Raw genomic sequence first — 21,007 nt, 5'->3', positions numbered from 1 at the left:
AGAAGGGGTTCCTCTGTGCTCTTTGAATTTTCTGCTATTCTGTAAGGTTAACTACCAGCCTAAGTTTACAGAGGTGATTCTTTTACCTTTTTCTCTTTAAATAAAATCCTTCTTTTTAAGAACCTGACTGATTTTTCCATTGTTCTAAGACCCAGGGGTTTGGGTCTGTAGTCCCTTTGTAACCAATTGGTGAGGATACCTGCTCAAACCTTCCCCAGGAAAGGGGGTGTAGGCTTGGGGGAATAGGACTCTAAGTGGTCCTTTCCCTGATTGTTTGTTAAATCACTTGGTGGTGGCAGCAATCCCAAGGCAAGAAAGGAATCTGTGCCTTGTGGAAGTTTTAACCTAAACTGATAAGAATAAGCTTAGGGGGTCTTTCATGTGGATCCCCACATCTGTACCCCAGAGTTCAGAGTGGGGAAGGAACCCTGACAAGGCCCTTGAGGAATTCCACCAGGATTTCAACAATTTCCACCCCACCATCAACCTCAGCCTGGACCAGTCCACACAAGAGGTCCACTTCCTAGACATACAGTGCTAATAAGTGATGGTCACATGAACACCACCCTATACTGGAAACCTACTGACAGCTATACTTGCCTACATGCCTCCAGCTTTCATCCAGACCACATCACACGATCCATTGTCTACAGCCAAGCTCTAAGATACAACTGCATTTGCTCCAATCCCTGAGACAGAGACAAACACCTACAGGATCTCTATCAAGCGTTCTTAAAACTACAATACCCACCTGGTGAAGTGAAGAAACAGACTGACAGAGCCAGAAGGGTGCCCAGAAGTCACCTACTACAAGACAGGCCCAACAAAGAAAGTAACAGAACGCCACTAGCCGTCACCTACAGCCCCCAACTAAAACCTCTCCAACACATCATCAAGGATCTACAACCTATTCTGAAGGGCGACCCATCACTCTCACAGACCTTGGGAGACAGACTAGTCCTCGCTTACAGACAGCCCCCCAACCTAAAGCAAACACTCACCAACAACTACACACCACACAACAAAAACACCAACCAAACCCGTTGCCAACTCTGTCCACATATCTATTCAAGGGACACCATCATAGGACCTAACCACATCAGCCACACCATCAGGGGCTCATTCATCTGCACATCTACCAATGTGATATATGTGCCAGCAATGCCCCTCTGCCATGTACATTAGCCATCCCGGACAGTCTCTACGTAAAAGAATAAATGGATACAAATCTGACATAAGAAATTATAACATTCAAAAACCAATAGGAGAACACTTCAATCTCCCTGGTCACTCAATAGCAGACCTAAAAGTGGCAATTCTTCAACAAACAAAATTCAAAAACAGACTTCAACGTGAAACTGCAGAATTGGAATTAATTTGCAAACTGGAAACCATCACATTAGGCCTGAATAAAGGCTGGGAGTCTGAATAAAGACTGGTTGGGTCATTACAAAACCTTAAACCTAATTTCCCCCTACTGTTACTCTTATCTTCTTGTCAACTGTTTGAAATGGGTCATTCTCATTAACACTACAAAAGTTTTTTCCTCCCTTGGTATACTACTGTTAATTGAATTGTCTCGTTAGACTGACCTCACACTTGGTAAGGCAACCCCCAGCCTTTCATGTATTTATAAGTGCTCCTGCATTTTCCACTCCATGCATCTGATGAAGTGGGTTCTAGCCCACGAAAGCTTATGCCCAAATAAATGTGTTCGTCTCTAAGGTGCCACAAGGACTCCTCATTGTTTTTGCTGATACAGATTAACACGGCTAGCACTCTGAAATCATTTAATTTTGGTGTCTCTTAGCATCCCTGTAAAACTGGGCAAATTAATGTTGTGAGCATTGAATTATGTTTGTAAAGCGTGTTGAACTCCTCATAGAAAAAGTGCCATGGAAGGGCAAATGCTGATGATGCAACCTGTGGGATTTTCAGATTGTCTGTCTTGATCTATTCCCCCTTAGTAATGGCCCCAAACCCTGTGGTACCACAAATATAAGCTGTAGTATTTTGGATCTGACTATAGAATGTTGTTCTCCCTAAAATAAGGGCTCCTAGTTTCACAGCTGCTTTGCTGCCTAAACTGAAATGCAGAAGCAGCACAATAGCCAGAAGAAAAGAGTGAGGTTAGTGGACTTGGTGAGAGACCAGAGTTAACCATTACGAATGCCTTTTTCTTGGAGCAGTAATGACCCCATGATGGGTTATAAATATTGTCTGTCTGTCTCTGTGTCTAGTGCTCTAGACATATGGCTTTACAATCAATTTTCCTTCCAAACACAGGATGTATTTTTTATTCCTGTCCCTCTGAGATCTTTGAGGGTAAATGGCAACAGTGCTTAGTGCCCATGACAGTTCTGGTTCCTCCCCCTTTCCCATTAAGCTCTATAGCTCTCTGTCTCACTTGTCATAGTCCAAAGAAAAGACATTTTTGCATGCTATAGTATAATCTGTGGAATTCACAGCCACAGGGTTTTGTTAAGGCAAATTGCTTACAAAAAAGGATTAGATGTTTATATGAGCAAGAAAATAGCATCTTCAGTGACACTAACTCTATGATAAAAATGACAAGGCCTTTCAGTCGTCATGTTTCAGGGCAGAAGCTGATCTGGCTGGTGGGGTCAGGAAGAATTTTCCCTCCGTGGTTCAGTATTGTACAGTGAGTGCATTGTGGAGGATATATCCCTTCCTGAGAAGCATCTAGGACTGGCCCACTGTTGGTCACAGGTTTCTGGGCTAGGTAGACCTTTGGTCTGTCCCCTTATGGCAAGGCCTATGTGTCTAGTTTTCTCCCTGCAACTCAGGCAGCTCTCCTGAACAGTGAAACCTGAGAGCTGATCCAGTGGATTTCACACTGTGTTTCAGGTGCCTTTGCCCAGAGAAGTCTCCATCCCCATGAGCCTTCGTTCCGATGCAGCCAATGGTCATGCCGGGATGCTTCTACACTCTCCCACGATGTCATGAGTGGCATACAGCAGACCAGTCACATCACAGTAGCACCACCCACTCACAGTCTCAGGTAAGCCCTGAGGTAAGTGGGGACATGAGATACCAGGAGGAAGCAGGAGCAGGAGCGAGAGGGGAGGGCTCATGCCTCATACTGAGAAAGAGGGACAATCAGCGTGTTATCTTAAGTGCCTATACACAAATGCAAGAAGCCTGGGAAACAAGCAGGGAGAACTGGAAGTCCTGGCACCGTCAAGGAGTTATGATGTGATTGGAATAACAGAGACTTGGTGGGATAACTCACATGACTGGAGTACTGTCATGAATGGATATAAACTGTTCAGGAAGGACAGGCAAGGCAGAAAAGGTGGGGGAGTTGCATTGTATGTAAGAGAGCAGTATGACTGCTCAGAGCTCCGGTATGAAACTGCAGAAAAACCTAAGAGTCTTTGGATTAAGTTTAGAAGCGTGAGCAACAAGGGTGATGTCGTGGTGGGAGTCTGCTATAGACCACCGGACCAGGGGGATGAGATGGACAAGGCTTTCTTCCGGCAACTAATGGAAGTTACTAGATCACAGGCCCTGGTTCGCATGGGAGACTTCAATCATCCTGATATCTGCTGGGAGAGCAATACAGTGGTGCACAGACAATCCAGGAAGTTTTTGGAACGGGTAGGGGACAATTTCCTGGTGCAAGTGCTGGAGGAACCAACTCGGGGCAGACATCTTCTTGACCTGCTGCTCACAAACTGGGAAGAATTAGTAGGGGAAGCAAAAATGGATGGGAACCTGGGAGGCAGTGACCATGAGATGGTCGAGTTCAGGATCCTGACACAAGGAAGAAAGGAGAGCAGCAGAATACAGACCCTGGACTTCAGAAAAGCAGACTTTGACTCCCTCAGGGAACTGATGGGCAGGATTCCCCGGGAGAATAACACGATGGGGAAAGGAGTCCAGGAGAGCTGGCTGTATTTTAAAGAATCCTTATCGAGGTTATAGGAACAAACCATCCCAATGTGTAGAAAGAATAGTAAATATGGCAGGTGACCAGCTTGGCTTAACAGTGAAATCCTTGCTGATCTTAAACACAAAAAAGAAGCTTACAAGAAGTGGAAGATCGGACAAATGACCAAGAAAGAGTATAAAAATATTGCTCTGGCATGCAGGAGTGAAATCGGGAATGCCAAATCACACTTGGAGTTGCAGCTAGCAAGAGACGTTAAGAGTAACAAGAAGGGTTTCTTCAGGTATGTTAGCTACAAGAAGAAAGTCAAGGAAAGTGTGGGCCCCTTACTGAATGAGGGAGGCAACCTAGTGACAGAGGATGTGGAAAAAGGTAATGTACTCAATGCTTTTTGCCTTTGTCTTCATGAACAAGGTCAGGTCCCAGACTGCTGCACTGGGCAGCACAGCATGGGGAGGAGGTGACCAGCCCTCTGTGGAGAAAGAACTGATTCGGGACTATTTAGAAAAGCTGGACAAGCACAAGTCCCTGGTGCCAGATGCGCTGCATCCGAGAGTGCTAAAGGAGTTGGTGGATGTGATTGCAGAGCCATTGGCCATTATCTTTGAACACTCATGGCGATCGGGGGAGGTCCCAGACAACTGGAAAAATGCTAATGTAGTGCCCATCTTTAAAAAAGGGAAGAAGGAGGATCTGGGGAACTATAGTCCAGTCAGCCTCACCACAGTCCCTGGAAAAATCATGGAGCAGGTCCTCAAGGAATCAATTCTGAAGCACTTAGAGGAGCAGAAAGTGATTAGGAACAGTCAGCATGGATTCACCAAGGGCAAGTCATTCCTGACTAATCTAATTGCCTTCTATGATGAGATAACTGGCTCTGTGGATGAGGGAAAAGCAGTGACTTTAGCAAAGCTTTTGACACGGTCTCCCACAGTATTCTTGCCAGCAAGTTAAAGAAATATGGGCTGGATGAATGGACTATAAGGTGGATAGAAAGCTGGCTAGATTGTTGGGCTCAATGTGTAGTGATCAATGGCTCTATGTCTAGTTGGCAGCTGGTATCAAGTGGAGTGCTCCAAGGGTCGGTCCTGGGACCGGTTTTGTTCAATATCTTCATTAATGATCTGGAGGATGGCGTGGATTGCACCCTCAGCAAGTTTGCAGATGACACTAAACTGGGAGGAGAGGTAGATACGCTGGAGGGTAGGGATAGGATACAGAGGGACCTAGACAAATTAGAGGATTGGGCCAAAAGAAATCTGATGAGGTTCAACAAGGACAAGTGCAGAGTCCTGCACTTAGGACGGAAGAATCCCATGCACCCCTACAGACTAGGGACCGAATGGCTAGGCAGCAGTTCTGCAGAAAAGGACCTGGGGTTACAGTGGACGAGACACTGGATATGCGTCAACAGTGTACCCTTGTTGCCAAGAAAGCCAATGGCATTTTGGGATGTGTAAGTAGGGGCATTGCCAGCAGATTGAGTGACGTGATCATTCCCCTCTATTCGACATTGGTGAGGCCACATGTGGAGGACTGTGTCCAATTTTGGGCCCCACACTACAAGAAGGATGTGAAGAAAGTGGAAAACATTCAGCGGAGGGCAACAAAAATGATTAGGGGACTGAAACACATGACTTATGAGGAGAGGCTGAGGGAACTGGGATTGTTTAATCTGCGGAAGAGAAGAATGAGGGGGGATTTGATAGCTGCTTTCAACTACCTGAAAGGAGGTTCCAAAGAGGATGGATCTAGACTGTTTTCAGTGGTAGCAGATGATGGAACAAGGAGTAATGGTCTAATGTTGCAGTGGGGGAGGTTTACGTTGGATATTAGGAAAAACTTTTTCACTAGGAGGGTGAAGCACTGGAATGCGTTACCTAGGGAGGTGGTGGAATCTCCTTCCTTAGAGGATTTTAAGGTCAGGCTTGACAAAGCCCTGGCTGAGATGATTTAGTTGGGGATTGGTCCTGCTTTGAGCAGGGGGTTGGACTAGATTACTTCCTGAGATCCCTTCCAACCCTGATATTCTATGATTCTAAGAGTGCCAGGGCTAATTAACTATCAAATTTTTCTCTTTCAATTTAGAGTTTTGGTGACAGTTGCCAAACTTCTGTATTTATAGCAAAGTAGCACCTCCTACATTCCTGTTAGTGGTGGGGCTGTTATTTCCTCCATCTCCCCCAGCTTCTACTTAGTGTATTCTACTCATATAGCACTTTCCAGATGCACGGTGCTTCACAAACAAGAGATGGGCTTGAGTGACAATGTGCATTGTTGGGATCTGTTCTGGATTTCAAACCTCCACCACCAAAAATCATGTGTGGATATGTGTGTGTGTGTGGAGCTTAGGGGGTCTCTGTTATCATCTCTCATGATTTGATGGTTAGTCTTGCAATATTTGTTTTTCTTAAAGTCCCAGCTCCTGGATTCATGTGACTTGAGAAGCATGAGGAATTCAGCTATCATTTTTTAAAAAAGGAAGTTTCTGCAGAGAAGAGGTGGAAAATGTGACCCTGGTGCTAAAGGCTCAAAAACCAGAAGGCAAAGAAAAAAATCCAACTGTTTTTAAGTCTCATGATTTTTAAGCTGATCTCATGATTCTTTGGGGCCTGCCTTATGATTTTTGAACACTTGGGGCTGGCAATATTGGTGGGATTGAAGAATCTATTTCCCTTTGGCCCTTTTGGAAATCCCAGGTCTTTGGTTAGGAGCAGGCCTGTGCTATTCTTGGCTGGACGGGCTGAGGCCAGTAGCCATCCTAAGCAGGTTTCTGACCTGCATGGCCTGTGTGTCCCTCAGATACTGTGTCAGTGGTCATTAGATGTGTGTTTGCCTTGCACTTCTTGTGCTGAACGTAGCCAGGGCTGGCAGTTTGTCCTGCCTGCGAAAGGGGAATGAGCCAGTTAACCCAAGACCCCAGCCGATGGCAGAGAAGGCACAGAAGTGCCTGCATTGCTTGTCTGATCTGGAGGTTCAGCAGAGGCTCTTCAGGGCTCTTTCCCTTCCACCCTTCACTGCCCCTTTCCATTCTCTCTCCCTCTGGCTGAAGAGTGCTGGACCAGCGACCTGTGGAAACAGCAGTACTGCTCTGAGTGAAGCAAGCCCCCTTTGGCCTCGGCACTCCTCTTCTACAGCAGAGGTTCTTAAACATTTTCTTTCTGAGGCTGCCCCCCAACATGGTATAAAAACTCCACAGCCCACTTGTGCCACAATAACTGGTTTTCTGCATATAAAAGCCAGGGCTGGCATTAGGGAGTAGCAAGCAGAACAATTGCCTGGGGCCCCATGCCAGAGGGGTCCCACGAAGCTACATTGCTCAGGCTTCAGCCCCAGCTGACGAGGCTCAGGGACCTGGGCTTCAGCCCCATGCAGTGGGCCTTCGGCTTTCTGCCCTGGGCCCCAGCAAGTCTAATGCTGGCCCTGCTTGCAGGCCCCCCTGAAACCTGCTCAAGGCCCCCCTAGAGGGCCCCGGACCCCTGGTTGAGAACTACTGTTCTACAGCACACCCAGGTGTTTTTTGCTGTTTCCAAGGAGTTCAGGATGGCTGAGTCTGGGGTTGGATCCCAGCACCGTGTGTTGCCGTTGCACTGGCTGCCCCAGCATGGAGATCTGCAGCTCGGGGGAGAGAAGCTGGGGGAAGTGTGAGAAACTGGCATCTGTCTGTCTGAACCAGTTCCCAGGTTGGAAGCGGGTCTCACAGATGAGCCTGTGACTTTTTCCTGCTGGTTCTGAGTCAGTGTTTATGGGGAGGGGGTGGCTGTTATGTAGCTATTACCAGGAGTGTGTAAGGGGGTTAATAAACGACCCAGCAGATTAACAAGGAGCAGAGGGTTGAAGGGAGAGCAGAGTGAGCTGAGCAGCAACTCCCACTGCCGCCTGCCTGCCATGAACATACTGAGGAGCTATCCCTGGGTGGGTCTGACTCTCTTTTGGGGGTACAGGAGTGAAAGAGGGAATAAGCAGGGAAACGGACAGAGGCAAGGGCAACCTCAGGGACACTTGCAGCAATCAGCAGCTGCACTGGAGAGAGGGTGTACGAGGGGCACTCATTGCTCTGAGCTTATAATCACCCACCCAAAGCCTTTCCTGACTTCTGCGCTGCACAGGGCTAGAGTATTTAACCCCACATGCAGGCAGAGTGCCACTGGCTTGCTCTGCTTGCAGGGCAGTGATCTTAATAGCAGCTCTGCCTTCCACCCTCCAAATACCATGCACTGTCTGCCCCCTTCCTGGAATGAGCCTTACTCAGGGTTGCTGGCGTCGCTATTGTCTTGGCTTCAGAGTCCAGGGATCCCACTGGGTTGGTGAAAACTGAAGAGTGTGTTGGTGTGAGAGCCCCCAGATTGCAAAGGGCAGCCCAGCACAGAGGGAGGGAGGAGGGGACAAATGGGTAGAGATGGCAGGCATGCAGAGAGAGAGAGAGAGAGAATGGGAAGAGGGAGAGATACAGGGAGCTTTTTCATAGTGTTCCTGTAGGTGGAACTGAGCATGGAAACAATGCCAAGCTGCAGAAACTCCAGAGAACTCTGTGGGAGACAGATGGGAACGGGGACGAAATCCTTTTGGCAAAAACAAGATGTTTTCCCTGGGTGCAGATGGGTGTGAGCCAAGCCCAGGAATGTTGATGTTGACATGTGGGGAAGTCCGGCCCAGGGAGCCCCAGCAGTGAAGGAGGGGAGCACTGAATCTGCAGAGGGGCTTCCCCTTCTGTCCCTAAGGCAGGCCCTGGCCATCACTGTGATGCACACCTCTGCTGGGGCTCACCCAGGTGAGCTCATGGCTTGTCCAGGAGGTGTGGGCCAGGCAGATGCTTCTCCACTGAGGCTCTGGACAGGGTTTCTGGTAGCAATAGGGAACTCCTGTAGCTCTTTCAGTGTAACCTCCCGCCGTCCTTCTCGTATAATGGAGTTTGAGGAGTTTCTGTTTCCACCCCCCTGCCTCCCCCCACCCCCGTCCTCTCCCACCATAACGGGACTCGGACAGAGCCCCCAGGTGCGCCCTGGGTCTGTCTAGGAGACTAAAAGCTTGCATTGACTATTTCTTCAGGAATCTGTCCATTGACAAATAAATGCTGAGACCCCAGCACTCCATTTGCAGTAACCAGAGGACCTGGGGGCTGCTGCACCATTGCCTTTGCTATTACACAGGGGCCCTAGCCCTGTACAGTGCCACCTTTGCTATTACCCGGGGTGGCCCTGCTCAGTGCTGTGTTCTCTTATATGTGCAGTGATTTCTTTGAACGTGGCTAGCTGTGGTACCTTCTCCCCCATCAGTGCCTGTCACACATGTGTGCACAGGATGACTCCTGGTGACACCCTGCCCTCCCTCACACACAGACAGCTGCCGTGGTACCCGTGGGGGTTAAGGCAGGTTGGAGGGAGCTGGAATTCCACCCGGACAAAGCTGTGATTCACTGGCAGAGCGGCTGCTGCCGCCGCCTCCTTCCAGATTCCTGGGGGGTCAGTAAACAGGGCAGCAGCTCCTCTCAGCCCCCCCATCCTGCTCCTCGCCCACCCTCTGGTCCCTTCCACCCTGCCTCTCTTCCCTGTGGTGCTGCTTGCCTTTCTCCTGCTGCGGTCTGCCTGGTGCTGGGTGATGGCACTGGGAAAAGAGGAGGACAATGTTCTCTCCTGTGCAGCTGGTGAGCAGCCACACCATGGATCCCTGGCTCTGCACAGGTAGGGGAAGTGCTCCACAGCCTCTGTGTGTGTGTGTGCCTGCACACACATCTAAAAATAAAGCTGTTTACATGCATCTGACTTCTGGAGGGAGAAGGATCCAATCGGCCTGCCACCTCGGCAGCTGCAGCCAGTGGAACCGGTGCTTGATGCGGAAGCACTGCTTTCCCCCACTCACCTGCAGGGGTTTTGTTCTGGGCAGGCATTGCACACCTGACCAGTGTATGGCTGCTTTCCCTCTGGCTCATCTATGGGACGTAGTCGGTGAGTGGCAGGCATCGTGGACTTTTACCCTTTTCCTAAACTAGGCTGGTGAGGATCATGCTTCCCGTGGGGTTATATCCATGTAGTTCCGTTTGCCCCCCCTCCCCCCGATGGAGAAAGGCCATTGGCCCTGATCCCTTTGCAATCTCCCTGGGGACAGAGGAGGTGGCTATGGCCACGCAGGGCTAACCTACTTTGGCAGCATGGGTATTTGCACAAGAAATGTATTGACTTTCAGTATACAGGCAGCAGCGTTAGCGTGAATGATTTATGATATTCATGTCTAGGATTCCTCTGTACTCTGTGTTTGATGATTTTTGGGATGCTCTCTGGAATGACATGGCAAATCAGGGGCAGAAAATTAAACGTGCTTTGGGTGAAACATAAAACACGCTTCTGCCCCCACTGTGATCATTAAGTACCTCCCAGTTCTTTTTTAGGGAGTAGAGAGGTGATAGCCCTAGTGACTTGGCAAAACCCCCTTTGGATAGATTATAAAGCCAGAAGGGACCATTGTGATCATGACCTACTGTGTCACTGCCCTGAATTAATTTCTTGTCTGTTCTGCCTGGTCCCATCTTTCCTTCTGTGCCATTAGCATATGGTCCCCTCCTCGCTCAAAACTATTACAGGGTAGCTGTGCTCTCTGAAACAACTGCCACTCCCCTCAGAGATGGCTGCACTCCAGTTGAGTGAAGTGATTCCTGTACCGATCATTTGGAAAGCACTTTGGGTTGAAAGGTACTAATGCATGTTAATTGTTACCACTTCTGAGCCCTGCCAACAAATTAGAACTGGAGGGAAAGGTTGTGATTTCCCAAGCAAAACACAGCAACTTCCCACCTGTGAAAACAGTAAATGTTTGTGTGTTTTGACAACAAGCAGCAAGCTGCCATTGTGGTCACACACCAGCCCTCCACCCATGCACCCCAAACACACAGTGGTGAGAGTGTTTGTGTTTGTGTTGCACTTAGATCATGCCTCCCTCTGATTGTTTGTTGGTGTGTCTGGCAAGTAGGATAGTCTTTGCTCTTGTCATGGGAAGGAGCACAGTCTAGCGATCAGAACTCTGGAGTGGGAGCCAGGAGACTAGGTTCGTCTCATAACTCTGCAACTGACTCACTGTGCAAATCATTTCCCTGTGCCGTGCCTCCACTTTCCCCCCAATCTGTGACGATAATGCTTCCCTTCCTCCCAAGGGATTGAGACTACATTCCTCATTGTAAAGTGCTTTGAGATCCTTGGATTTAAAGCACGCTGAATGCAAAGACACATAGTGTGATCTCCTTTCTTCAGATGACTGGAATTCTGAGTCTCTCCCTAATTTTCACATGTATGCGCTCTCTTCCTTCTGGAGTGGGTGCAGAGAAGCTGCAGAGTCTCTGGAAGTTGGGCCCCTGGACTGCCAGAGAATGTTCTCACCTGCAATCTTCTACAGGTGAAGCAGGTGGGAGTTTATAGTCTATTTTTTGTGGTAGCTCAGGCTGCATAGCCAGGGCCATTAATATTGTAACAAATCCGTGGTCACCTACACCTTCCTGGTGGTCACTGTGCTGCACACTGGGGCTGCTCAGAACTTAGTGGCAGCAGTAGGAACAGAATTTGAAGCCTGTGCTTCTTTGGTGCTCCAAAAGCACAAGCTCTAGCCACTTAAGCTGAAGGGGAATATCCATGTAGAATGGTGTGGAGTCTATGTCACACAGCTGAGCAACTCTGACTCAATCCAGCAAAAAAAAAAAAAAACAAAAAAAAACCACACACACAGAGCACAAGAATAAAAACCCTTCATCTCCTTGCAATGTTGTAAATGCTGATCACTGTATAATATGTTACATTGATAGAACATCCTTCAAGTTTTTTAAATCCTTAACAAAATCTCAAGATCTTTTGTGATGCAGGCCGGCATTTCAATCCCTTTGTACAGATGGAGAAGCTGGTACATAAATGTTAAGGGTTGTGCCCAAGAACACACAGTGAGTCAGTGGCAGAGGTGAGAGCAGCAGTCAGCCATGTGCTCTAGCCACTAGATATCCTGTGTCTGGACACGGTGTGTCAGGTGTTTGTGTTTCCACCTAGGTTAAAGCAGCGGAAGATGGTGAAGGAGCGCCCTGTGTAACCCAGCACGCTTCCGACAGTGCCCTCAGGCCCCAGACACCTCTGGAGATGAATCTTTGTTGGAATGAAATCAAAAAGAAATCCCACAGCCTTCGGTAGGACTCCCAATGTGGAGTGAGTGGTCTTTGCCCCGGGATTGCCTGCTGGAGATATTAGGCACAAGCCTTGAGATCTTGTTCAGTTCATTTGCCACCCAAGTTCACTGTGACTTTGGAGCAATTTTCCCTCTCAGCCTCTAAAACAGAGACAAATCTCTGAGTCACTGACTCTTTTTTCCTCTGCTTGAAATGTATTTTCTTTTCATTTGCCCTTGCTTGTGCTCTCACTCCTTCTTTCCCCTTATTTCCTCCTGTCCCTTTATCTCTTCTTCCCCATCCATTCCTGCTTTCTCTCTGCCCCTCTCTCCAGTCCTCAAGCAGTGTGTGTGTGTGTGTGTGTTGCCCAAGATAAGGACTCAGGAACCCATTCCCTTCACATCGCCTTCCTCTGTGGCCTGCCCCTTCCCTCCAGGCCCCTCTAGGAGCATGTGCCTTTCTGCAGCCTTCTGTAGTTGCAGATCCACCGCCAGCATCACTGAGAGTTCAGTTAGGGCATATTAATTGTGCTTTGCCTTAACACACTCATCCTGTAAATGGTCCAGGTGGCTACAACATATAGCCAAGTCTCTGCCAATATAGGCATAGCCGGAGTTCAGGCTGCTTATACACACAAGTCCAGGGAGGTTCTTCTGCTCTCCCACACTACACACTTGGAGATCAGAAACAGCTTAAGGGAGTCCCCTCACCTGCCCCTGCTAACACCAGGAAATACTTCTAACGCTGAGCCCCTGGAAATCTCCCATGGAGGGGATCCTCTGCTGCAGGCGAGGCCAGGGCAGCATCCATGTGCATGCTGACCTGGGACAGGCTGAGGGAGCTCCTCCCTCCTGACCCAGTGCAGGATATAGCCAAGTTTTCCCTTGGCCTCGCTGCCTCTCCTCAGGGCAGAAGGCACACACTGTGTGAGATTGGGCTGTGCCCTCTGAGCCGCAGGCTGCAGCGGCCCAGTGCACTGTCCACTCTTCCCTTTTTGAAAAGCGGTGAATTCCCATCAGGCCTCAGCCTTTTTGTCTGCTCTCTATGACTGTTGTGTTCCCATCCATCCGGTGCAGGGCTCGTCTGGAGGCCTTTTCAGACCACAGTGGGAAGCTGCAGCTCCCCCTCCAGGAGATCATAGACTGGCTGGGTCAGAAGGATGAAGAGCTGTCCGCACAGCTGCCGCTCCGGGGAGATGTGCTCTTGGTACAGCAGGAAAAAGAGACGCATGTGGTACGTTTCCAGATACACACTCCCTAGAACTCTATCCTCGCTCACCAGCTAGGATGAGTTCCCGCCCCAGGTTCCTTGGCATGGAACCTGGATACCTGACCTGGCCTCTCTGCCCACAACTGTACTTGCAGGTTCCCCTGTGACTTATGTTTGCGGCCAGTACGCTGGCTGTCACTTGTGTTTTTCCCCCTTCCCTTATGAGGTGGAGCCAACATTCTGAAAAGCTCCAGCCTGTATTTTCCCCAATGAATAACAGACAGATAGAATCAGGCCAGTTTAGAAAGTGCAGAGGCATTTAGTGTAAATGACAGAAAGTAAATCTGCATTACAGATTTAAAGTTAAATCTATGAAGAGATCACAGAACTGGATACTGAGCCTCAGGCACTGACTATTTCCTGTTTCCCAACTGGCTGCAATATCCGAGCTCTCAAACAGACAGATACCTTTCTTTGGCCACACTCGTGGGGATCCTGACACTTGCCTGCTGGGATCCAAGAGACCAGATTGGGTCATCTGTCTGACTTAGATCTACAGCTGACACAATGACAGGGATGTGAGAATCCTTGTTGTGTTATAGCACATAGCAGTTCTGATTAACCAATGTCATCCCATCTGAATTCAGGAGAATCATAGAACTGAAAGGGACCTCAAGAAGTCATCAAGTCCTGTCCCCTGCACTTGTGACAGGACTAAGTATTTAAAATATTTACAAAGGACTGTTTCCTCCTCCCTGGACCTACAATGCAAACTGGCCATGATCAGAATGCCTCCCCTTTAATAATTCATGGCCCAGAACACACCATTAGTTGTCTATTTCAGAGACACTGTTGATCTACAGATCTCACCAAATCTCTCTCCTCCTTCCATGTGGTGGGATCTTCCTTGAATCCCAGGGCTGTTTATCCATTAACTTTCCTTTGTATGCTAAAGATGTTCATGTACCATCTTCTGAGGCAGAGCTTCTTTAACATGTCAGGTACGTGCTGGTAGTTCGCTTGTGCACTGGAGTGAGTAATTCACTGCACAGTTCTTGGTTGAGGAAGGAGCCTTTCAGTTCTCTAACTCAGCCTTTGTTTTGTCATGCTGTGCCTCCCCACTGCAGGCTTTCATGGAAGAGGTGAAGTCTCGGGGCCCATATATTTATTCCATCCTGGAGTCGGCGCAGGCCTTCCTTTCCCAGCACCCATTCGAGGAATTGGAGGAACCCAATTCTGAAAGTAAAGGTTTGTGGAGCCTCCCACTCTCATCCCCCTCCTTGTCCTCATGTCAGCATGGCCTAGGTCTCGGACCCTGCATGCTGTTGTTCTGAGAGAGGAGACGAGCAGGGGCAGGGGGCAATGTGGCATTGTGTACCGCAGTGCAGCATGAATGAACTGAATGGGCAGTCCTATAGCACAGTGTTACCTGGCACTGGCACTCCGTGTGTCACCATAGGTATGCCTGCACTGCCATTGGAGGGGTGATTCGCAGCACCTGTCGACATACTTGCTTTGATCTTGCTAGCTTGGGTAGCAATAGCAGCAAAGCTACAGCAGCGTGAACTTCGGCATAGGCTCATGAGCCCACCTGGGATCTTAGATCATTACTGGGGTGGCTAGCCTGCACTGAAGCTCATCACTGCTATAGACACTGAAGTTAGCTCAAATAAAGCTAGCTTGGGTATGTCTGCATGTGCTGCCATCACATCTCCGAGGACAGCGTGGACATATCCTATGTCATGTTACTTTGTGGTGGGGCTAGGCACACAGCAAGCACGGGGTGTGATGGAGCACAGTGTGTGGCACATGCCCAGAATGGCATAGTGTGTGGCTCATCCTAGAGAGATGCAACATGGTACATGACGGCATTGAACAGTGATTTAATTAGCATGCCTGCAAAATAAACTCTTGTCCCAGCCCTTCACCTGAGCCACACCCCTTATGTGAAGCCATGGCCTCTTCCCTCCAGAGGTGGTGGAGAGCTCTCCCTTTTCTTGGTGACTCTGAGGGGTTTCCTCTCTTCCTTCAGCCCCACCCGCAATGGCTGGGAAGGAAGAAGTGCTCTGCCAGCCACTGCTCCCTCTCTTGGCTGGGGGGCAGGGTACAAATCCATTCCCAGCATTTGTGTGGGGTCCTGGCAGCTCCTGTGCTTTCCCCACTGATAGGGAGGAGGAGTGAAGTGATCTGGCCTGGCCAATAATAGGGCCCCTTTGCTGAGCGCTGGGCTCCCTACGCTGATTGGCACTCAGCTCTGCCCCTGACCTGCTTTGTGACCTTGGGTAAATCACTTAATCTCTCTCTGTGCCAGTTTCCCCATCTGTGTAACAGGGATAACACTCCCCTCGCATTAATGGGCCCAGCTCTGAGGCTCTTACTCAGTCAAAGCTGCCTGTAACTTGAGGGGCTGTATCTGCCTGGGGAAGGAATTTAGGAGTTGTGCTTTAAAGGCAATAGGGCCATCTTGACTCCTTCAGCGGAGTACTCACCTTGGTACCACAAGTGAAGCTACTGGTGTGCGCAGTCCTTCAGAGGTCCTTTGTCAGACCAGCAGCTCCTGACTGGGATGTAGCAGCGCTGGCTGCCGGGTCACTGTGTCCAATGGAATGTGCATGCTGTACCCTGATACTCTGTTAGGCAAGCTCCTTGGAAAATAGCTTAGCCTCATGGGCCAAAGCCATCACTTGTGAGCGCAGGCCATGATCAGACTGATGTTGGTAGGCAGGAAGCTTGTGACTGGCAGCGGGAGAAGCTGAGCTGTAATGCTCAAAGAGGAATGAATCTGAAGAGGGAAGGCAACCTGGGTGAAAATGATCTGAATGATAGATTTCATGATTCTAAGGAAAGCCAGGAGTGAGAGCACCAGAATAAGGATGGTGGATTTAAAAAAAGCAGAACTCAGAGACCTGGTAGGTTAAGTCCCCTGGGAAGAAAATGTAAGGGATAAAGAAGTTCAGGAGAGCTGCCTGGCAGTTTCTCAAGCAGATAATATTAAAAGCACAACTGCAAACAATCCTGATAGGAAGAAAGTTAGGAAGAATAGTAAGAGACTAATATGGCTCCATCAGAAGCTCTTTAATTACCTGAACATCAAAAAAGAATCCTACAAAAAGTGGAAACAAGGACAAATTGTAAGGATGAATACAAAAGAATAGCACAAGTGTATAGGGACAAAATCAGCAAGGCTAAGGCATAAAGTGAGTTACAACTAGGAAGGAACATAAAAAACAGCAAGAATAGGTTCTTTAAATACACTAGTAGCAAGAGAAAGATGAAGGAAAGTGGAGGTCCTCTACTTAGCCGGGAAGGAGAGCTAGTAACTGATATCAAGGAGGATGAGGTGTTTAATGCCTATTTTGCTTCAATCCTCACTAAAAAAGGTTAATGATGACTAGATAGTCAACATAACTAATATTAACAACAAGGAGAAAAGAACACAACCCAAAATGGAGAAAGAACAGATTATAGAATATTTAGATAAATTAGATGCATTCAAGTCACCAGAGCCTGATGAAATCCATCCTAGGGTGCTGAAGCAATCTCAGAACTGTTAATAATTATTGTAGAGAATTCATGGAGGACAGGAGAGATCCCAGAGGATTGGAGAAGGGCAAGCATAGTACCTATCTTTAAAAAGAGGAACAAAGGACCTGGCAAATTACTGACCAGTCAGACTAACTTTGATACAGGGAAAAGGTACCGGAACAAATTATTAAACAATCATATTGTAAGTACCTAGAGTAGGATAAGATTATAAGGAATAGCTAGCATTAATTTATCAGGAACAAATCATGCCAAACCAATTTAATTTCCTTCTTTGACAGGGTTATTTTTACCTAGTGGATGCGGGGAAGCAGTAGATGTGATATATCTTGATTTTAGTAAGGGTTTTGAAATAGTCCCACATGACATTCTCATAAGCAAACTAGGAAAATGTGGGCTACATGAAAATACTATAAGGTGTGTGCACAACTGGTTGAAACATCGTATGCACAGAGTAATTATCAATGGTTCACTGTCAATCTGGGAGGGTGTATCTAGTGGGGTATTGCAGGGGTCAGTCCTGGTCTAGTACTAGACAATACTTACATGACTTGGATAATGGAGTGGAGAATATGCTTATAAAATTTGTGGATGACACCAAGCTGGGAGGGGTCACAAGCACTTTGGAGAACAGGATTAGAATTCAAAACTATCTTGACAGATTGAAAAATTGGTCTGAAATCAACGAGATGAAATTCAAAAAAGACCAGGGGAGAGGTACTGCATTTAGGAAGGAAAAATCAAATGCCCAGCTACAAAATGGGAAATAACTGGCTAGATGGTAGTACTGCTAAATATGAATCAGCAAGGTGATGTAGTTGCTAAAAAGGCTAATAGGGGTGTATTAGCAGGAGTGTCGTACTGGGAGGTAATTGTCCTGCTCTATATGGCACTGGTGAGGCCTCAACTGGATACTGGGTCCAGTTCTGGGAAATTGGAGGAAAGGTTAAAAAAACTAGGCATGTTTAGTCTTTGGATAAGAAGACTGAGGGGGGACCTGATGATAGTTTCCAAATATGTTAAGAGCTGTTCTAAAGAGGATGGTGATCAATTGTTCTGCATGTCCATTGAAGGTACAACAAAAAGTAATGGGCTTTATCTGAAGCAAGGGAAGTTTAGGTTAGATATTAGGAAAAGCTTTTGAACTCCAAGGATGGTTAAGTTCTGGAATAGGCTTCCAAGGGAAGTTGTGGAATCCCCATCACTGGAGGCTTTTGGGAAGGAGGTTGGACAAATACCTGTCAGGGCTGATCTAGGTTTACTTGGCCCTGCCTCAGGGCTGGGGGCTGGAGTTGATGATCTGTTGAGGTCCCTTCCAGCCCTGCATTTCTATGATTCTATGACATGTACTGAAATTGTCCTCTTTTTCCTCTCTCCCTTCTCTCTGTCCTTTGTTCCTCCTCTTCCCAATTCTCCCTGGCTTCTCCTCTTTCTCATCTTTCTTCCTCTTGTCACTCCACCCTTGCATTGGCTGTCCCTGCTGTGGCTGGGATCTGCTGGTTGTTCACTGTGGCCCTGCTTCTTCTCTCGTAGATGTCTCTCCAAGGCAGAGGATCCAGAACATCAGCCGTTTTGTCTGGAAGCAGGCGAATGTGGCCAGTGAGCTGTGGGAGAAGCTCACTGCCCGCTGTGTTGACCAGCACCGTCACATTGAACGGACACTGGAGCAGCTGCTGGAGATCAAGGAAGCCATGGAGGAGCTCAGCACAACACTGGACCAGGCCGAGAGTGTGCGAGAAACCTGGGAGCCCATTGGGGACCTCTTTATTGACTCCTTACCAGAGCACATCCAGGCAACCAAGGTACATCTTACCCTTTCTCTGTCCCTAAGGGAGACCAGTTGTGTCTCTGCAGGATCTCCTCCAGTAAGACAGCATCATGCAGTCTGATACAGTCACTATCCAAATAGGACTGTGCCAAAATCCTGTCTGGACACCGTTAAAACCAGAGGGATCAGTTCATCGCTAGTGGTGACTCCACTGACTGATAGGGCAAATTTGGCTTGTGACGTCTTGAGGGATAGATAATCCTGAGGTCTTCTCCAGTGGAGCATATTCCCCTCACTGTACCCTGCTCAAACCAGGCACTCTCTGGATAGGACTCTTCTTCTCGTTGGCTACTAGTTGGGATCTGATTAGTATCCCAAGCAAGAGGACTCAATTCCATCGTAGTGCTAGTGTGTGCATCTTCAGTCTGGCTTGCTGGGTTCCTTCTGCTGCTTTAGCACTCTCAGAAAAGAAAGGTTAAGCAGTGATTCCCACCCACCCACACTCTCCCAGGCAATGCCAGCTGCTGGTGTACCCAGGCCAGTATCAGAGCATTGCTAATGATGTTACAATGAAAGAGTCAGGTGAGTGGCTTTTCTCTCTGTCCCACCTTGTGTGTCTTCTCTTTGGGATGGGGGGCTCTAGCTGTTTAAAGAGGAGCTCTCCCCCATGAAGGACGGGATGAAGCTAGTTAATGACCTCGCACACCAGCTTGCTATCTCAGATGTGCATCTGTCCATGGAGAACTCCCGGGCTCTGGAGCAGATCAACACCCGATGGAAACAACTGCAGGTAGGAAGGGGCAACGTGGGGGCAAAGGAGGGAAGTTGGGTGCCCCATGAACAGTAGTTGGACATTATGGGGAAGGGGCTGTCAGAGTGCAACAAGGGTAACAGAGATCTGGGGTCATAGGTCTGAATGGGCCTTTTCTGAGAGAGAGGGAGACAGCAGGCCACTGGGACAGGGAGGTGGTGAGTCTGCAGTGGGATTCTGGGAAACAGAGGCAACATGAGGGACAAGGCACAACGGGGGCTTATAGGGGCAGGTTCTCAGCTGGCATAAATGGGTGCAGCTCCGGTGACTTCAGTGGAGCCATAGTGCGGATCTGGCCTGTGGGGACTGAGAATTAGCTAGGCGAGGGAGTGGGCAGGAGGGTTTGGTTGTTGGGGGATAGGAATCCAGGAAGGTGGTGGATGTGGGGGAGAGGTGGTGCATTGCAGTGCCATGTTAGTACATGTGCGATGCCTACTGGCCTGTCTAAAAGCTGAAGTCCTGGGGAAGTTCACTTTTAAGTTCCAGTTTCCCCTTCTCCCAGGCCTCAGTTAACGAACGCCTGAAGCAGCTCCAGGATGCCCATCGGGACTTTGGACCAGGTTCCCAGCACTTCCTCTCCAGTACGTGAGCAGATCCTCCCAGTGTCCTCACCATCAGATACCCCCTGGGCTGGAGAAGCTAAGCACTGTGCCTGTTGCTTTGTACAGATTCACACCTGCCTGCCTTTCTTACTGCCTTGACCACTCAAGATTTCCCCCAGAGACATATTCCCCTTGGCCTAGCTCTGCCAGGGCAACCCCAACAACCAGCTTGAAAGAGTCACTATCGAGTGGCAGTTCCTAAGTGACACATGACATTACTCAAGGTTGATAGCACCATGACACCGGTGAGGTACAGGATTTAGGTGCTTGTCTATATGGGGACACTTGGGAAAAATACGACAAATCCAGTAAAGTGTGAAGTCATTTGGCATCAGTGAGAGTGCTTTAAACCCATGTGGATGCTCCTGTTTGGAAGTAAAGTGGTCTTTGTTCCCTGAATCTTAACCCTCTCTGGAGACAAGCCCTTATGCAGGAGGCAGCTCTCCAGGCTATTATGATCCGTATTTGCTAACCACATGTGCCAGTCAGGTGGAATGGTGCCCCATTCAATGACATAGACATGGTGACATGGGCCTGAAGCAGCTCCCAGTTGGCTCTTGGGGCTGTGCCAAACTCAGTAATCCTGTGACTCCACAGGGCTCGATGACAGATGGCAGCAAAAAGTCAGCTCCCATAGTCCACAGTGGTGGGTAGGGCGGTGAGAATGCACCTGTTATTTTCCATTGTAAAGCAGGATGCTATTCCCACGTCACTGAGCTGGCTCTGTCAGGAGGCTGTCTTGGCATCATGGCGAACCCTGCAGTGGAAAGCACTTAGGACAACATTTCCAAACCTGGGTATCTGATGTTAGGCTCCTACATAAAAATGGCTTGATTCTCTGCGGTGTTGAGCACCCACAGCTCCCAATGACATCATTGGGGTTAGTGGGTGCTCGGCTTCTCTGTAGATCAGGTCACTTGGCCTGGGTGCCTGTACATGGATTTAGGAGCCAGGTTGAGAAGCACTGACCTTGGTACTGTACTTATAAAGTGCCTGTGTGGAGGTGAGCTGTTTGGTGGTGGAGCTG

General features: G+C 48.5%; 1 protein-coding gene across 2 annotated transcripts in view; it reads left to right on the top strand.

The window, feature by feature from the left end:
• The window catches only part of DRP2 (dystrophin related protein 2), a 47,347-nt gene that overhangs the window by 10,072 nt on the left and 16,268 nt on the right, over window positions 1–21,007 (top strand). For both annotated transcript variants that reach the window (XM_038417461.2, XM_038417457.2), the window contains exons 2-8: window positions 2,869–3,022; window positions 11,935–12,068; window positions 13,124–13,280; window positions 14,384–14,504; window positions 18,333–18,601; window positions 19,211–19,357; window positions 19,881–19,959. In XM_038417461.2, the coding sequence (XP_038273389.1) occupies window positions 2,915–3,022; window positions 11,935–12,068; window positions 13,124–13,280; window positions 14,384–14,504; window positions 18,333–18,601; window positions 19,211–19,357; window positions 19,881–19,959 (1,015 nt within the window). In that variant the 5' untranslated portion in view covers window positions 2,869–2,914. The remainder of the gene's footprint in view (window positions 1–2,868; window positions 3,023–11,934; window positions 12,069–13,123; window positions 13,281–14,383; window positions 14,505–18,332; window positions 18,602–19,210; window positions 19,358–19,880; window positions 19,960–21,007) is intronic.

The sequence above is a fragment of the Dermochelys coriacea genome, chromosome 9, assembly GCF_009764565.3.
Source record: "Dermochelys coriacea isolate rDerCor1 chromosome 9, rDerCor1.pri.v4, whole genome shotgun sequence".
NCBI classification, from domain to species: domain Eukaryota; kingdom Metazoa; phylum Chordata; order Testudines; family Dermochelyidae; genus Dermochelys; species Dermochelys coriacea.
This window is presented reverse-complemented; position numbering and strand designations above follow the sequence as displayed.